Source organism: Dryas octopetala, chromosome 4 (assembly GCF_963921425.1).
Source record: "Dryas octopetala chromosome 4, drDryOcto1.1, whole genome shotgun sequence".
Taxonomy (NCBI): Eukaryota; Viridiplantae; Streptophyta; class Magnoliopsida; order Rosales; family Rosaceae; genus Dryas; species Dryas octopetala.
The window spans coordinates 19,121,249-19,136,244 of NC_141369.1; the positions used below are offsets into that span (position 1 = coordinate 19,121,249).

General features: G+C 37.9%; 2 protein-coding genes and 2 long non-coding RNA genes across 5 annotated transcripts; 1 reads left to right on the forward strand and 3 right to left on the reverse strand.

Moving 5' to 3' along the window:
• Positions 1-2,670: 2,670 nt before the first annotated feature.
• LOC147287724 (receptor-like protein kinase) lies at positions 2,671-4,477 on the reverse strand. Its single transcript, XM_086241745.1, has 2 exons — positions 3,463-4,477; positions 2,671-3,375 (listed from the first exon to the last, which is right to left on the reverse strand). Exons 1-2 carry the CDS (start codon positions 4,133-4,135, stop codon positions 2,696-2,698), a joined length of 1,353 nt encoding a protein of 450 aa, XP_086097871.1. The 5' UTR covers positions 4,136-4,477; the 3' UTR covers positions 2,671-2,695.
• Positions 4,478-7,791: 3,314 nt separating this feature from the next.
• On the reverse strand, positions 7,792-8,518 carry LOC147287725 (uncharacterized). Its single transcript, XR_015121911.1, has 2 exons — positions 8,384-8,518; positions 7,792-8,297 (listed from the first exon to the last, which is right to left on the reverse strand). It is a non-coding gene; the product is annotated as an uncharacterized LOC147287725 (long non-coding RNA).
• Positions 8,519-8,602: 84 nt separating this feature from the next.
• LOC147287726 (receptor-like protein kinase) lies at positions 8,603-11,100 on the reverse strand. The gene is made up of 2 exons (XM_086241743.1): positions 9,080-11,100; positions 8,603-9,003 (listed from the first exon to the last, which is right to left on the reverse strand). Exons 1-2 carry the CDS (start codon positions 10,812-10,814, stop codon positions 8,615-8,617), a joined length of 2,124 nt encoding a protein of 707 aa, XP_086097869.1. The 5' UTR covers positions 10,815-11,100; the 3' UTR covers positions 8,603-8,614.
• Positions 11,101-12,212: 1,112 nt separating this feature from the next.
• Positions 12,213-14,152, forward strand: LOC147287727 (uncharacterized). Of its 2 annotated transcripts, none has more exons than XR_015122019.1 (4): positions 12,213-12,521; positions 13,002-13,663; positions 13,861-14,020; positions 14,101-14,152. It is a non-coding gene; the product is annotated as an uncharacterized LOC147287727 (long non-coding RNA). The 2 variants fall into 2 exon arrangements; XR_015122020.1 differs by having other exon boundaries at positions 12,215-12,521; positions 13,125-13,663.
• The last annotated feature ends 844 nt before the right edge of the window (positions 14,153-14,996 follow it).

Sequence of the window (14,996 nt, forward strand, 5' to 3'; positions counted from 1 at the left end):
GATCAAGTGTTTGACATATTCAAACAATTTCATGCCAGTGTTGAAAGAGAAATTGGCAAAACCTTAAAATGTATCCATACAGATAATGGAGGAGAATACATGGGAGCTTTCAAAAATTACTGCAAAAGTAATGGGATTAGGCATGAACGATCTGTTCCAAAGACTCTTCAGCATAATGGAATAGCTGAGAGAATGAACAGAACAATTATTGAAAGAATCAGAACAATGTTATCTCATGCCAAGCTTTCTAAGAGTTTCTGGGGTGAAGCTATGATGACTACGGTTGATTTAATCAACCTTTCTCCATCAGCTCCGTTGAATGGTGATGTGCCAAATAAGTTCTGGAGCGGCAAAGACATTTCCTACAATCATTTGAAAGTGTTTGGTTGTAGAGCATTTGTTCATATTCCCAAAGATGAAAGAACTAAACTTGATGTCAAGTCGAAAGAATGTATCTTTGTGGGATATGGTAATGAAGAATTCGGGTACAGACTAGATCCTATCAACAAGAAGATTATCAGAAGTAGAGATGTTGTCTTCTTCGAAGATCAGAATATTGAAGATATTCAGAAAGGTGAAAAGCCTGCTAATCCCAAAGAATATCCTATTAATTTGGATCCAGTTCCTCCTCTTACTGAGCAAAATAATGGGGGAGATGCAATGGAAGATGCTGGAGATGATGCATATGATCCTCCAGTTGACAATGATCCAATTCATGATCAAAGGGATGATCAAATTGATGATACATCAGATGATTCGATAAGTGATGATCCAAATGATGAAGTAGCTGATGATAATGAGGAAGAAGATCAAGCTCCTTATCGACAACCATTTATCGGTCCTCAGCTACGACACTCAACCAGGGTACGAAAACCCTCAAGCAAGTACCCTACAAGTAAGTTCGTTCTACTCACCGAAGGGGAGGAACTAAGTGCTACGAAGAAGCTCTGACACACGAGCATAAGGAGGAGTGGTTGAAAGCCATGCAAGAGGAAATGAAATCCTTGCATGAGAATCACACATATAATTTGGTAAAATTACCAAAAGGTAAAAGAACACTCAAGAACAAATGGGTGTACAAGTTAAAGACTGAAGAGAACAGCTCACAACCAAGGTTCAAGGCAAGGCTAGTTGTGAAAGGCTTCAGTCAAAAGAAGGGAATTGACTTTGAAGAGATTTTCTCACCCGTGGTGAAGATGTCATCCATCAGGGTTGTACTTAGTTTGGCTGCAAGCTTAAACCTAGAGGTTGAACAGCTTGACGTGAAGACAGCTTTTCTTCATGGTGATTTAGAAGAAGAAATTTACATGGAGCAGCCAGAAGGATTCAAAGTCAGAGGCAAAGAAGATTTAGTCTGTCGACTACAGAAAAGTTTGTACGGACTAATGCAAGCACCTCGACAATGGTACAAGAAGTTCGATTCCTTCATGATTGAGCATGGATATCGAAGGACCACTTCAGACCATTGTGTATTTGTGAAAAGATATGATGATGGTCAGTTCATCATACTACTTCTATATGTTGATGACATGTTGATCGTAGGACAAGACAGTGACAAGATTAGTAAACTAAAGAAAGAACTAAATAAGTCCTTTGCGATGAAGGATTTAGGACTCGCAAAACGGATTCTCGGTATGAATATCTCTCGTGATCAGAAAAATAGAAAGTTGTGGTTATCACAAGAAAAGTATATCGAGAAGGTACTAAAGCGGTTCCACATGGATAGAGCAAAGCCAGTTGCTACTCCACTTGCAAGTCACTTCAAGCTTAGCTCTAAGCAGAGTCCTACAAGCAAAGAAGAAAAGGATAAGATGACCAAGGTGCCGTATGCCTCAACTGTTGGTAGCCTCATGTATGCTATGGTGTGCACAAGACCAGACATAACACATGCAGTTGGTGTTGTTAGTAGATTCTTGTCTAATCCAGGGAAAGAACACTGAAATGCTGTAAAGTGGATTCTCAGATATCTCAGGGGTACTTCCAAAATGAGTTTATGCTTTGGAAGTGGCAAACCTGAACTGATTGGCTACACAGATGCAGACATGGCTGGAGATATTGATTCCAGAAAGTCTACTTCAGGATACCTGATTTCATTTTCAGGGGGAGCTGTCTCATAGCAATCAAAGCTACAAAAATGTGTTGCTTTGTCTACAACAGAGGCAGAATTTATTGCAGCTACTGAAGCTTGCAAGGAAATGTTGTGGATGAAACGATTCCTACAGGAATTGGGACAACAACAACAGAAGTACACACTGCATTGTGATAGTCAAAGTGCAATCCATTTGAGTAAAAATTCGAGTTTTCACTCGAGGTCAAAGCACATAGACGTGAGATATCACTGGATACGTGATGTGCTAGAATCCAAGCAATTACAGCTTGAGAAGATCCATACTGATAACAATAGTTCAGATATGATGACCAAGTCCTTACCTAAGGACAAGTTCGAGTACTGCAGAAAAGCAGTAGGCATGATGGAGTCCTCCACCTAAGTCGGGAGGGGGAGATTGTTAGACATCCCTCCTTATTTGGAGGAGGAAATAAAAAGAAAAAGAATAAGTTGGTTGCAAACCGTATAAGCAAATTAACTTTGCTTAAAATAAAGAGAGGCTTTGCCTCTTTCGTGCATGGCCATCAATTGCATGCACGAATGGCCTATATAAGGTACCATTCTCATGCATTCAAATAATTCAAGAAGTCATCGAACATAATCCTCCCTTTGAGAGAAAAAAGTGAGAGAGTTCGAGAGAAATAAATCCTCACAATTTGTGTGAGAGAGAAATTCTCTTGAGTAATATCCAAGGATTTGGGTTTCTCTAACCATGCTCAAGCGCCTTCCTCTATGCCCTACAAATGCAACCTTCTTGACAGCAAAATCTTTGTATGGACTCAATGTGGCCTTATAAACAGTTCCATGGGCTTGTCTTCCAATGGTATATCGATCATTAAAGTTTTCTGTAGCCTCCATTACTTTGTTGAGTAAAAAAGACGGCCTCTCACAAGCAGTGAACTCAACATCCTGCCTAGCATTTGATGTTCCTCTCTTGGGGACTGCTTGTAATAACAGCTGCTTGACAACACCTCTCATCGTGGGTCTCTTGCTAGGATCTTTATTAGTACATCTCAAAGCCACCAGAAGAACAACAACAACTTGTTTAATGATATTTGAATCCCGAAGTTCCTCCACAAGGCTTGAATCAACAATCTTATCAATTTCTTCTGCGTTGCTCCACATTGAACTTACCCATCCTACAAGGTCGGTTTGCTCCATAAATGATGGATCCAATGCCTTCTTTCTAGTTATCAACTCAAGTAAAACAACCCCATAACTGTACACATCAGATTTCTCAGTGCTATTTGCAGCTCTATATATATTTTCTGTCATAAACCAATGAAAACATTTTAGTTCACTGTCTAGTTGAATATGGAAACATTCATAATCAAAACCAAATTCAAAAGAATTACCTGGTGCAATATATCCAATTGTACCCACAACTGATGAGATGGGCGTCCTTGAAGTAGAAGACTGATCCAAAAGTTTAGCAATACCAAAATCAGCAACATGAGCCTCCATCTCAGAATCTAAGAGAATGTTGCTTGGTTTGATGTCTCGATGCAATATAGGGGGATCACAAATATGATGGATAAATGCCAACCCATATGCAGTTCCAAGTGCTATCTTGTAGCGGATACTCAACTCAAGAGTTGGAAGGGGATTAATTCCATGCAAAACATCATGAAGGCTCCCATTTTCCATGTACCTATACAAGATTAAACCGTACTCCTGTCTAAACCAGAAGGCTATGAATTCAACCAGATTCCGGTGCCTAATTTTCCCAATCGTTTCAATTTCACTAACCATGGTCAAACGCCTTCCTTCATGACCTGCAAATACAATCCGCTTGACAGCAAAGTCTCCGTATGAAAGTGAGGCCTTATAAACAGTTCCATGGGCACCTCTCCCAATGATATATTGATCATTAAAGTGTTGTGTAGCCTCCATTACTTTCTTGAGTAAGGAAGACGAACCCTCTCGATGCTTGAGGCCCCATCTCCGCCAGAGAGCAAATAAAATAAACAAACAAATAGTTATCAAAAATGCCAAGAAGAAGGAAATTACAATTGGTGCTTTCCTCATTTGTTGCGAATTGGTTACTTGACTTTCATAAGGCTTAGAATTCTATTTCAGAGGAGTGCAACAAATAACAACAACAAATGGTACAGAAGAAGCTGCATATATGTTATCTAAGTGGAAGAGAAGGAGCGCACACTGAGAAGAAATGTTGGTAAAGATGAGTATTACCCGGTAGTTATGGCAGTTAGCTACTTCAGCTGGCAGGATGATCCAGCATGTGCATGGCGGTTGAATTGGCCTTTGCACTCTCTGAAATGGGTTGTAAACAGAGTTTAAAAAAGGAGAGCGTGGCTTTGTTAGCTTCAGTTAAGTTTTTGACCCAGTAAATAGATTTGAGCTGAGTTATGAGGATGCGGTCCTTATGATCTTTACTACTACTACTCCACACGGAGACACCAGACACCACGTAGCCAGGAAACGTCTGCAACCATGCTTTCTTTTTTCTGGGTAAGTTACGTGAGAATTAAGAACGAGAAAATGAAAGAAATTTAATCACGATAAGAGACCCTGAAGGGACGGGATATGATATTAGTGAATAGAAAACGACAAAATGAGTGAACGAACAAATGGGCCGAGTTGGCCAGGTGGAAAAGCTTGCATAAATCAGACCAAAGAAAACAAAAAATGAAAGTCTGAAGGAAGAGTTTGCATAATTTACTCAAAAGAAAATGTTAAACCCAAAATGCATCAGAGTTGACAAGTCTAATACCTCAAAAGGACCGTCACTATGTGCATTCACTCACATGAGAAGGAGATGCTAGTGCCGATGACTTGACTAACGAAATGCATGCATACTATCTATCATAAGGAACAGAGTATATCCCCTTCAAGCTACATTGGCAGTGGAGACAGCATTGTTGGGCCCCACAGGTGGGGTGCTGTGGAGTCTAATTTTTCCACCCAATTTAAGTGGCTTTCATTATGCCAGGTCACCCACAAGTTGGAGAAGCTTCCATTTGTAGGAGGGTGTATTCAATTAGGATTTTAAATAACTTTGGTGAAATTAAAAAGTCTGGTGGTATTCAATCAAAACTTTTAAAGAGTTTATAAAAGTCTGGTGGTATTCAATCAATATTTTTAAAAAGTCTATGGTATTCAATTAAGACTTTTAGAGAGTCTATAAAAGTGACATGGTATTCAAAAAGTCATTGACTTTATTAAATGATAGACTTTAAAAGATTTTCATGGATTTTGTATTGTAAATTATGTTATATTAAAGTCAATAATTCTCCAGCGTTCCCCCTGCAGATTTCAAAGGATTTCAAATATTAAAAAGCTATTAAAAAAGTGGTATTTATTTATTTTTTAAAGAGTAATGCTAAACCCCCTGATCTTATTTTTTCACCTACCTCTTAATTTATTTTTTTCTAATTACTATATCCTCTTATATTAATTTTCTTTTTCTCTTATATTAATTTTCTTTTTTTCTTATATTTAATTGACTTCTCATCCTGTGTTGGAACCAATAGCGTTGACACAATGCAATGTAACAGCAAGATATTCAAACCAACCACTTCACAGTCTTTAAGTACTTAACAAAATCACAAGATTATATATTCATAATTTGAGAAATAATATTACCACCACATCAGATAATGTTCTCAACCTGTCAATTCAATTAGACAAATTTTAACAATTAGTTAAAACACAATATTTGACAGTCTAACAACATAAAAACACAAAATTCAGAACACTTGCAATAAATTATGGAACAAAATAATTTAGGTCCCTACAATTCTAGCCCCAACTTTTTATATTGTTTGCAATATTAGGACAATTTATAACACATGCATCTCGGTCTTGAAGCTCATCCCCATTCTACTCACTCACGGAGGACAAAAAAATAAAAAACATATTGGAGAAATCCTAAAATAAATAATAAAAAATTATATCAAAGTTATTAGAAATCTATAAAAATCCTTCAAAATCTATGAGAAAAGTCAGGGAAACTCTAATAGAATTCTGTCAAAGTCTATGTGGAGTTTATAAAAGTCATTAAAAATCCATTAACTCTACCAAAGTCAATGACTTTTAAAAACTCTACAAAAGTCCATTAAAATCTTAATTGAATACACCCCCCTCCGAGTGCCTCAAGCTGCCAATTTCAGACCCCAATTGACCAGAAATTCCATACCCAAACAAGTTCAAGGAAACCATATTGAGGGCATTGTCATATATTGACAACATCTCCCATCGTAGGTCTCTTGCTAGGATCTTTATCAGTACATCTCAAAGCCACTAAAAGAACATCGACAACTTGTTCCACGACATTATAGAAGTTGGGGTTGTGACTTAAGGAGAGATGTAATAGACTCTGAAAGAGACTGGAATAAAAGATACTTGGTGAAAGAAAAAAATGAGAACTTACTCAAAAGAAAGGACAAAATAAGGGTAGTTCAATAGAAAGGTTTGCTTAATTTACTCAAAAGAAAATGGCAAAATGAGAGTAAATATGATGGAAAAGTTTGCATGATTAACTCAAAAGAAAATGACAAAATGAGAGTAAGCCTAATGGAAAAGTTGGCATTATTCACTCAAAAGAAAATGTTAGACCCAAAATGCATCAGAGTTGACAATAAGTCAATACCTCCAAAGGACTGCCACTACTTCAAAAATCATGTTCCCATTGGGTGGTTTCCCACTAGAACAGTTTCAAAATCAATTTTTTCAATGTAACTATTTCAATGAGTAGCCATACGTAAACACAGTTCTCTCTTGTTCATTGTTTTTTTTTCACTTTTTATTTATGTCTTCACACCCTATATCAAGGAAAACATGAAAATATTGTGATTTCCTAAGTTTTCACATCCTAGCTACTAAACTTTATGCCAGGAAATATAGAACAACCTTCAGATGATTGGTTGAAATATATAAGTGAATTAATCAAACCTATATAGATTAACATGTAAGGTAGCAAGATGTCCATAAAGATCGGCATTCCTAATTGTGATGTACAGCAATTTATAAGTAAGGAAAGCATAAAAATTACCAATCATAAAAGGAACAACAACATACACAAGTCACAAGAAACACTTATATCGCCAGAAACCCAGATGGAAAAAATGAAGCAACTTATGTTCCAACAAGCGCCCCATAAATGAAAAGCAAGAAGCTGATGCATTTGACTCGCTGACATTAGATAACAGAGTTCTGAAAACATGAATGGTTGAAGGTGACCTGAGGCATTAGCAATTAATCAGGTTGTTGACTTCAGGGGAGTCCATGCCAGCACTCAGGTACATGCTTGAACACATTTTTAAACATACGGTCCTCCGCTACCTTAGTGTCCCAATTAATGCTTGCAGTTCAATGAATATATAAAAGCTGTGCATAAAAAACAAAACGGAAGATCAACCATAACAAAATTCTAAAAGGATATTGCATTCTCATGCGTACAAAATCAGGACTGGTGAGAAGAGCACCCTGCAAATTGTGGTGTATATTGGTGGCACTGTTTACATCCTGCATTGGTTAAGCATAAATCCTTTAATTAAGCAAATATAGAACAAGGGCAGGTACTCAGAATTTGATTGTGATTCCTAGAGTCCATATGGAACAGCCCAGGTTTGAGCCTAACCAGTGTCCCTTAAATTGCCTAGGAAAAAGAAAGTGACTCAAGCAATTTGACAATATCTGCACTTCTAGAAAGCTTGCGAAAATGTTCATTAATGTCTTACTTTCTAAAAAATTTCATAACTAATCCTAATCTAATAGGCCTCAAGAAGTTTTCTTTTTAATAAGGCATTGGTAACTAAGAGAGACTACAATATAAGAAGAAATGCATTTGCCAATACAAAGGGAAATACTGTGGAATAGAATATCATAATCATGAAATGCTAGCATTTTATACATAATAAAAAATTTACAACATCTCTCATCGTGGGTCTACCGCTAGGATAATTATTGGTACATAGCAAAGCCACCTCAAGTAGAAGGACAATTTTTGCCACGATATTTGAAGCTCGAAGTTCCTCCATAAGGCTTGAATCAACAATCCTATCCATTTCTTCACCGTTGAGCCGCATTGACCTAGCCCAGCCTACAATGTCAGTTTGGTCCATAAATGATGGATCCAATACCTTCTTTCTAGTTATCAGCTCAAGTAAAACAACCCCATAACAGTACACATCAGATTTCTCGCTCTGTGCTACTAGGAATGCAGTTTCTGTCACAAACCACAGAAAACATTTAGTTCATTGCCTACATGAATATGGGAACATTCATAAGCAAAATAAAATTTAGAAGAATTACCTGGTGCAATATATCCAATTGTACCCATAACTGAGGCAGACATCGAAGTAGAAGACTGATCCAAAGGTTTAGCAATACCAAAATCAGCAACATGAGCCTCCATCTCAAAGTCTAAGAGAATGTAACTGAACAAGATTAAACCGTAGTCCTTTATAAACCAGAAGTCTTCTAGTTTAATTACCAGATTCCGGTGCACTACCTTTCCAAGGATTTGGGTTTCTCTAACCATGCTCAAGCGCCCTCACGAGCAATGAACTCAACATCCTGCCTAGCATTTGATGTTCCTCTCCTGGGGTCTGCATCTAATAACTCCTTGACAACATCTCTCATTGTTGGTCTCTTGCTAGGATCTTTATCAGTACATCTCAAAGCCACCCGAAGAACAACGACAACTTGTTTCATGATATTTGAATCCCGAAGTTCCTCCACAAGGCTAAAATCAACAATCCTATCAACTTCTTCTGCGTTGCTCCACATTGAACTAACCCATCCTACAAGGTCGGTTTGCTCCATAAATGATGGATCCAATGCCTTCTTTCTAGTTACCAACTCAAGTAATACAACCCCATAACTGTACAAATCAGATTTCTCAGTGCTGTTTGCAGCTCTATATATATTTTCTGTCACAAATTAATGAAAACATTTTAGTTCACTGCCTACCTGATTCATAATCAAAACCAAATTTCAAAAAAATACCTGGTGCAATATATCCAATTGTACCCACAACTGAAATGGGCGTCATTGAAGTAGGAGACTGATCCAAAAATTTAGCAACACCAAAATCAGCAACATGAGCCTCCATCTCAGAGTCTAAGAGAATGTTCATTGGTTTGATGTCTCGATGCACTATAGGAGGATCACAATTGTGATGGATATATGCCAACCCACATGCAGTTCCAAGTGCTATCTTGTAGCGGACACTCCACTCAAGAGTTGGAGGGGGATTCATTCCATGCAAAACATCATGAAGGCTCCCATTTTCCATGTACCTATACAAGATTAAACCGTACTCCTGTCTAAACCAGAAGTCTATGAATTCAACCAGATTCCGGTGCCTAATATTCCCAATCGTTTCAATTTCTCTAACCATGGTCAAACGCCTTCCTTGATGCCCTGCAAATACAATCCGCTTGACAGCAATGTCTCCATATGGATCCAGTGAGGCCTTATAGACAGTTCCATGGGCACCTCTCCCAACGATATATTGATCATTAAAGTGTTCTGTAGCCTCCATTACTTTGTAGAGTAAGGACGAACCCTCTTGACAGTTGAGGCCCCGTCTCCGCCAGAGAGCAAGTAAAATAAACAAACAAAAAATTATCAAAAATGCCAAGAAGAAGGTAATTACAATTGGTGCTTTCCTCATTTTTTGCCAATTGGTTACTTGCCTTTCATAAGGCTTAGAATTGTTGCTTCCTGCACAAGTTAAGCCACATGATGGAAGGGAATTGACAGAAAGGTATGGATTGCCAACAACTGATAATGAGGATGAGTTCAGCAGGTACCTCAATGTCTCTGGGAGTGATCCTGTGAAGTTATTGTATGAAATATCAACTTCAACTAGTGACTGCATCTTATCAAGAGCTTTTAAAGTCCCTGTCAAATTGTTATGAGATATATCTAGCCCCTCTAGCCTTATCAACTTCCTAAGGTCCCATGGAATCTGACCTGTCAATGCATTATTGCTAAGATTCAATAATTTCAATGTATAAAACATACTCTGCAATACTCCACTTGGCGAGGGAATGACACCACCCAACAAATTCCCACCAAGTTGTAGCTCTGAAAGCTGTTCAAGTTCTGACAAGAAAGGTGGAATGCCGCCAGTAAACCTGTTGTCCCTTAAAATCAATCTAGATAAATGTCTGCAACTTCTCAAACTAGATGGAATAGAGCCATTCAACAAATTGGACCCCACATTAAACGAATCCATTTTGGTACAATTTGAAAGTTTTGCAGGCAACGGACCCACCAAATTGTTTTGAAAAAGAATCAACCCTTGAAGCTCTGTAAGATTCCCTAGCTCCTGTGGTATAACTCCTGTTAACTTGTTCATGGACAAATCGATGTACGTGAGGTTGCTACAGTTTCCCAAGCTTGGAGGGATTTTGCCTGAAAAGTTGTTGGAACTCAAATAAAGAGTGTGCAAGTGACTCAAGCTGCCAATTTCAGGACCTAATTGACCAGAAATTCCAAAATTAGGGAGGTCCAAGGAAACCACATTGTGGGCAGTGTCACATTGTATTCCTTCCCATTTGCATGGAGTAGAATCAGAAGGATTCCAACTTGAAGACATGGAATTAGGCACAGATGTCCAGAGCTTCAAGAGTGACAACAGAGCCACCCCATCAGAACTCAAATTAGAGACAGTACTACTCATGGACACAGAGGATTGCAACAAAAACAACAACTGGTACAGAAGAAGCTGCATGTTATCTAAGTGGAAGAGAAGGAGAGCAAACCACAAACTGAGAATAAAAGTTGAGTGGGTAAAGATAAGCTTTACCCGGTAATTATGGCAGTTAGCTATCTTCAGGTGGCAGGAAGATCCAGCATGTGCATGGCGGTTGAATTGTCGTTTGCAATCTCTGAAATGGGTTGAAAACAGAGAGAGAAAGAGTGTGTGTGTACAGATTAAGAATGGAGAGTGTGGCTATGTTTGCTTTTGCTGAGTTATGTTGAAGATGACTAGATGAGGACACGGGTAGCGGTCCTTATGATCTTTACCCCATACGGAGAGATCACGTAGCCAGGAAACTTCTGCAACCTTGCTCTCTTACTATATCGATCAAGATAAAACTCTTTCTTCGTTGTTTCTTTATGTGAACAAAAGATAAATACTTGACTTATATTGAACCAACTTTCCACGAAAACTTATTCTGGCAGAAACCAGTTTTCAAGAGCTTATACGACATTATAATTTTTTTTTTTCAAGTCTAATACCACACAATGAGAATAAAAGTTGGTAAAGATGAGCTTTACAACATGAGGCTGAGTTATGGCAGGTATCCAGCATGTGCATGGCGGTTGAATTGAGCTGAGTTATGGTGCCGATCAGGCTGACTCATAAGGTCTCTCTGGTAATAAAGGCTGACTCATGAGGCTGACCCACACGCAGAGAGACTTGACTTTTGCAACGATGGTCTGCTAATAAAGACATAAGATGGACTCAAATAATGGGATCCTCCACTTAAATTAATTTCCTTTTATCCACAAAAGAAAACAAAAAACACCAACTCTAACTCTTTCTTCTTTCTTTCCATTTTCCACGAAACCTCCAGGTAATAGTTCATTTGGAAAAAAAGCTTTATTTCAACAAGAAAGAAGCGTTGGATTAGTCCATGGATTGGAATTTCACTTTTGGAATTCGGCTCTTCAATCTCATGAAACAGTGATGGTAACAGTGAATTTGATTTCCAGATAGAGGCTTAAACTTATATACGTTTATGATAGTGTTAACAAAAAGATGGCACCAATAATCAGGATCCTGCACAAATTTCATAATATCTAGCTGCATTCTAGGAAGCTTGAGAAAATGATAATCATTCAACTCTTACTTTCTAACAATTTTCATAACTGATCCTAATCTAACAGAGAACAGTTTATGAAGAAACACATTTGGCAACGGAAATTCTAACATAACTGCAGGCATTAGATGCCTTCAAGCTTTTGACCGTTAGATCAGTAAATGTTGATCTAACGGTTAAGAAAAAAACTTATGGGCCAGCAGGTAGCAAGTTAATGAGATGAGAGAGAAAGTGAGCTAATATACAGGGTTAGCACTTATCGGTAGCCTTTCACGAAAAAACCCAGACTTCCACAGGGGCAGAGCTGAGCTCAGTGCACAACCCAGCACGGGCAGAGCTGAGTTCAGTGCACAACCCAATCCGAGATCCATCCACACTTCCAGAGGGACAGAGCTCACTTCACAAAGAATCAATTTAATGGGTACATCGAGACTTCCACAGGGGCAGAGCTGAGCTCAGTGCACAACCCAATCCGAGATCCATCCACACTTCCAGAGGGACAGAGCTCACTTCACAAAGAATCAATTTAATGGGACAGAGCTCAACCACGAATTGCACATCCATCACACGAATTGCTCACTCCTTCCTCTGTTGTGCTCTGTTAATTTAAGGTATTTTGCACTATGGGTTTGGTATGGTCTTGACGTTTTCCCATTTAATTTGAAGATTTGGCTTAAAATTGTTATTGGGGTATGGGTTCATGTGGATAGTTTTGATGATTGTTCGATTTCAAGGTATGGATATATTTAGGGATTTCAGGACATTTGCATGCAAAACGCTATAAATGCTTATGACTGCTCATGTCCTTTTGGAATGTGTGTGTGTGTATGTGTGTGCTATTTATCTACTAATAAGTCTCTGCTGCATTGATTAAAAGAAAGAATATACATGTATCTTTCCTGTGCCAATCTGTAATCTGCATGACTTTATCTAGACATCATAATGTTGACCTTAAGTTTTAACCGGATTATTAGAAAGATACTTATATCATCAATACATGTACCTTACAAACCATACTAAAAACCAGTCTTTTAGTGGAAGAATAGTGATTGCATTACTTAAACATTACTCTTGCATGGTGGACCTTCTAGGTAGGGCTGGTCATTTGGAAGAAGCAGAAGAGATTATCAATGGCATGTCAGTTAAGGCAGATGCTGTGGTGTGGGGTGCATTATTCTTTGCTTGTTATATTCATAAAAATATTTTGATGGCAGAAAGAGCAGCTTCCAAGCTTCTCGAGTTGGACCCTCATGATAGTGGAGTTTACATTTTGCTTGCAAAAATGTATAGGGAATCAAATATGTGGGAGGAGGCAGGGAGGGTGCAAAATATGATGAAGGAGAGAGGAGTAGAGAAGACTCCTGGTTGCAGCTCAATTGAGGTCAATGACATTGTATATGAGTTTATTGTCAGAGACAAATCACACCCTCGGACGAAACAGATATATGATTGTTTAGTTCAGTTAACAAGACAAATAGAGCTTGTTGGTTGTTTATCTGCAGTTCATGCAGTTTGAAATGACTTTCTCCTTGGTTCTTAATTTAGGCAACAAATTTGAATTAGCAGGTAAAGGAGAAGAGTGCATGTGAAGTGTCCTTCATTTCAAACTGCTAGACAACGTTCAAAGAGTGCATTTTAAGAGTGTAGTTTGCTTTGAAGTGATCTAAATTAAAGAGTATCTAGAACAAAATCTGGACAGCTATACAATTGCAACAATTGAAGAACTTCTCTATTCTTTGGTGCTTCTGCTCTGGTATGAACCCTTAGGAGCTGCTTTTTTGTTTTTTGTTTTTTTTTTGCCCCTCTTGTTTTGTACTTTTATGATTCTCTGAAAATGCTCACCCTTCTGGATTGACATTTTTCCTTAACAAAAAATAATAATAGGACTTTCCTGAATGCAATTTGTTTTTGTGTTTATTATACTGACCATGCTTTCTGCACTAATGTCAGGGTTCTTACAAGGAAAACATGATAGCTTTTCTTCACCAGCACCAAAATGTTTTCAAGGTTGCTAGCCAAGTACATCGCAGTTCCATCCTTTGTCAAGGTATTCAAAGTTGCTCCATTGGCTTTTGAAGGGCTGCTATTTATCAAAGCTAATTTCCACGAGGTAATGGACCATTACTTGCCCCAGAATTCAATATTGCACTTTCTAGAAATTGTCATTTTTATGGGAACTTTTTCTCTCAGATGAGCATGAAATGGACTTCGATCAATTTGGGATACTTATAAAAGTAAAGTTCAAGTGATTGCATTTTCGTTCCTGTTTACATATACTTTCATGGCACTACTTATTTGCGTTTGGAAGTTTAATTTATGACCTGATATAGTAGATTACCATTTTATAGCTGGAAAAGTCATTAGGATAGAGACGTCTTTTTCATTGGATTACTTCTGCCTTGACACTCTTGTGAGAGGTATTCAATTGGTTTAGAGAAGAAGGGAAATCTAGTGCACAATCCCTTAATAAGCTATATTGGATTTGGAACCATTATAAATACCAAATTTGAGATAATGTAAATTAGATCTCTTCCTAACTGCTTGGTTTTCTTTGTCAATCCAATTAATTTGATACACTTGGTACCAATTATTGCTTAATTGAAAGTCTGTCTTAGGTTAATGCGAAGTGTCTGGTTTCTCTTATTGCATTAAATGCTATGAATTCATAGTTTTGATTTGTTATGTGAAATTGTGCTTCTGAATAATTGGGTTGGTAGTTCTGTTCACTCAATGTATATCTTCATGTTAAAATTGTGTGAAGAAGCAACCTTGCCTCCAGACCTATTGCAGAGGCAGAGTATCTTGCCATTGTGTGGTCTGCAACGTCTCAGCAATCAACACATGAAGATTGACTAGTATTTCATACCAAGTGTGTTCAAGCTAGTTGCTGATATTTTCCAAACCACTTCCAATGGTCCCATTATGTTCTCCAAGGATCAAAATTGGTCTCTGAAACTCTCCGTGCTTTTGGAACATGTATTTGAACAAATATTGATTAGTTAAATGAATGGATGAAATTTTTTATGAATGGATGGATTTTTGTTGAATGGATGGATTTTTATGAGAGAATGGAATATAAATAACAT